Source organism: Salvelinus sp. IW2-2015, linkage group LG4p (genome assembly GCF_002910315.2).
Source record: "Salvelinus sp. IW2-2015 linkage group LG4p, ASM291031v2, whole genome shotgun sequence".
Taxonomy (NCBI): domain Eukaryota; kingdom Metazoa; phylum Chordata; class Actinopteri; order Salmoniformes; family Salmonidae; genus Salvelinus; species Salvelinus sp. IW2-2015.
Window position 1 is genome coordinate 2,726,430 of NC_036841.1, and position 2,716 is coordinate 2,729,145.

At 44.8% G+C, this 2,716-nt stretch overlaps 1 protein-coding gene across 1 annotated transcript in view; it reads left to right on the forward strand.

Annotated features, from left to right (window-relative positions):
- The first annotated feature begins 9 nt into the window (after positions 1-9).
- Positions 10-2,716, forward strand: part of LOC111958778 (glyoxalase domain-containing protein 4-like) — a 9,812-nt gene continuing 7,105 nt past the window's right edge. The window contains 5 exon segments of the mRNA XM_023980049.2: positions 10-156; positions 565-614; positions 740-831; positions 834-859; positions 1,763-1,907. Of these exon segments, the coding sequence (XP_023835817.1) occupies positions 103-156; positions 565-614; positions 740-831; positions 834-859; positions 1,763-1,907 (367 nt within the window). The 5' untranslated portion in view covers positions 10-102.

Genomic DNA, 2,716 nt, shown 5'->3' on the forward strand with positions numbered 1-2,716 from the left:
ACAGTAGACAAACAGAGCGTGAAAAATAATCGTACAGTAAGTACACAGCAAACTCGCCTGGGATATCATGGCTTTGAGGCGAGCCTTGCATTTCGTTTTCAAATGGGTGACAGAAGCAAAACGGCCACCTTTTACCGAGATGTGCTAGGCATGAAGGTACATTTCCAGCTCTTTCGTAGAACATCCTCAAACATGTGACCAATAGATTTCACTTGCACAGAGTGTACCACCGTTTTATTTTACCTTTATTTATCTAGGCAAGTCACTTAAGAACAAATTCTTATTTACAATGACGGCCAAACCCGGACAACTCTGTGCCAATTGTGCGCCGCCCTATGGACTCCCAATCATGACCGGATGTATACACCTTGGAGTCGAACCAGAGACTCTAGTGACGCCTCTTGCACTGGATGTAGTGCCTTAGACCGCGCGCCACATTTAATTAGTTTCTTTCGTTTGTTATGATTTGTGCTTCAATGGTGTTCATAGTGCTGTAAAATCATGTGATATTGGGGACTAGATCACTGTTTTGCCAAAATGTCAAAATCATTAATTTGATTTCAGATTTTGCGTCATGAAGAGTTTGAAGAGGGATGCAAGGCCACTTGTAATGGGTAGGCAGGCTGTCAACTTTACTGTTCAACCAACACCTCTTGTGAAAATGTAATGTTTGAATTGCTTGTTGTGTAACAATAGTCACGTCTCTCCATATGATCCCTACTTGCTTGTGTGTGTTCAGCCCTTATGATGGAAAAAGGAGCAAGACAATGGTCGGCTTTGGTCCAGAGGATGATCACTTTGTGGCTGAGCTGACCTACAATTATGGAGTGGGAGATATCGCCTTGGCAATGACTTCCTGGTAAGTGAATTGTTATTCATGAAAAACTCATAATAATATATATATTATATTATATATACACTGCTCAAAAAAATTAAGGGAACACTTAAACAACACAATGTAACTCCAAGTCAATCACATTCTGTGGAAATCAAACTGTCCACTTAGGAAGCAACACTGGAACAATATATTTCACATGCTGTTGTGCAAATGGTATAGACAAAAGGTGGAAATTATAGGCAATTAGCAAGACACCCCCAATAAAGGAGTGGTTCTGCAGGTGGTGACCACAGACCACTTCTCAGTTCCTATGCTTCCTGGCTGTTGTTTTGGTCACTTTTGAATGCTGGCGGTGCTTTCACTCTAGTGGTAGCATGAGACGGAGTCTACAACCCACACGAGTGGCTCAGGTAGTGCAGCTCATCCAGGATGGCACATCAATGCGAGCTGTGGCAAGAAGGTTTGCTGTGTCTGCAGCGTAGTGTCCAGAGCTGGAGGCGCTACCAGGAGACAGGCCAGTACATCAGGAGACGTGGAGGAGCCGTAGGAAGGCAACAACCCAGCAGCAGGACCGCTACCTCCGCCTTTGTGCAAGGAGGATCAGGAGGAGCACTACCAGAGCCCTGCAAAATGACCTCCAGCAGGCCACAAATGTGCATGTGTCAGCATATGTCTCACAAGGGTCTGAGGATCTCACTCGGTACCGTAATGGCAGTCAGGCTTAAACCTCCTCTGGCGAGCACATGGAGGGCTGTGCGGCCCCACAAAGAAATGCCACCCCACACCATGACTGACCCACCGCCAAACCGGTCATGCTGGAGGAACACATTAAGTGTTCCCTTAATTTTTTTGAGCAGTGTATATATATGTATTTTTTTTTAACCCAATCCTAACTCAATGTATGCCACCATGTCTTTATTTCAGGGTCTGACTCTGCAGTCTAGCCAGGCTGTCAGCAATGCTAAGCGGCTTGGTTGGCCCCTCACTGAGGTTGGAGAGGCTCTCTATCTGGTTGAGGCCCCTGGAGGTTACCACTTCTACCTGTTGGACAAAGATCAGCCTCACAATGGTGGGTCAACAGTGCTTTGCACAGAAGATCATTGCTGTAGTAGACTCTAAAGTAGAGTAGTAGACTATAGTCTACCATGTTTATTTAAAAGTCCAGGAGGAAATTAATTAACCTGGGTACCAGTCTGTTTGTGCCATCATGCCAGTTCTTGCCACTCTTGTCATGCAATGTTTTGCTTGCATTGAGTAGGCAGGAGCACAAACGTACCTGGAACCAGTCTAGATATCAATACTCCTTACATCCAGGTAACTGCCAAAACAGAACAGCTTCAATGCGCCTTGGCATAGATTCTACAAGTGTCTGGAACTCTATTGGACAGATTCTTTCATGAGAAATTCCATCATTTTGTTGATGGTGGTGGAAAACACTGTCTCAGGTGCCACTATAGAATCTCCCATAACTGTTCAATTGGGTTGAGATCTGGTGACCGAGACACACACTTTAAACCCCCTATGCTCCTTTGAGACCCCTCTTTCAAAGTCCGAGATATCTTATTCTAGCCATGGTAGCCAAAATAATGGGCAACTAGGCATTTTTATACATGACACTAAGCATGATGGGACGTAATTGCTTAATTAACTCAGGAACTATCAATCAATCAATCAAGTTTATTTTATATAGCCCTTCGTACATCAGCTAATATCTCGAAGTGCTGTACAGAAACCCAGCCTAAAACCCCAAACAGCAAGCCAATGCAGGTGAGAAGCACTGGCTAGGAAAAACTCCCTAGAAAGGCCAAAACTTAGGAAGAAACCTAGAGAGGAACCAGGCTATGAGGGTGCCAGTCCTCTTCTGGCTGTGCCGGTGGA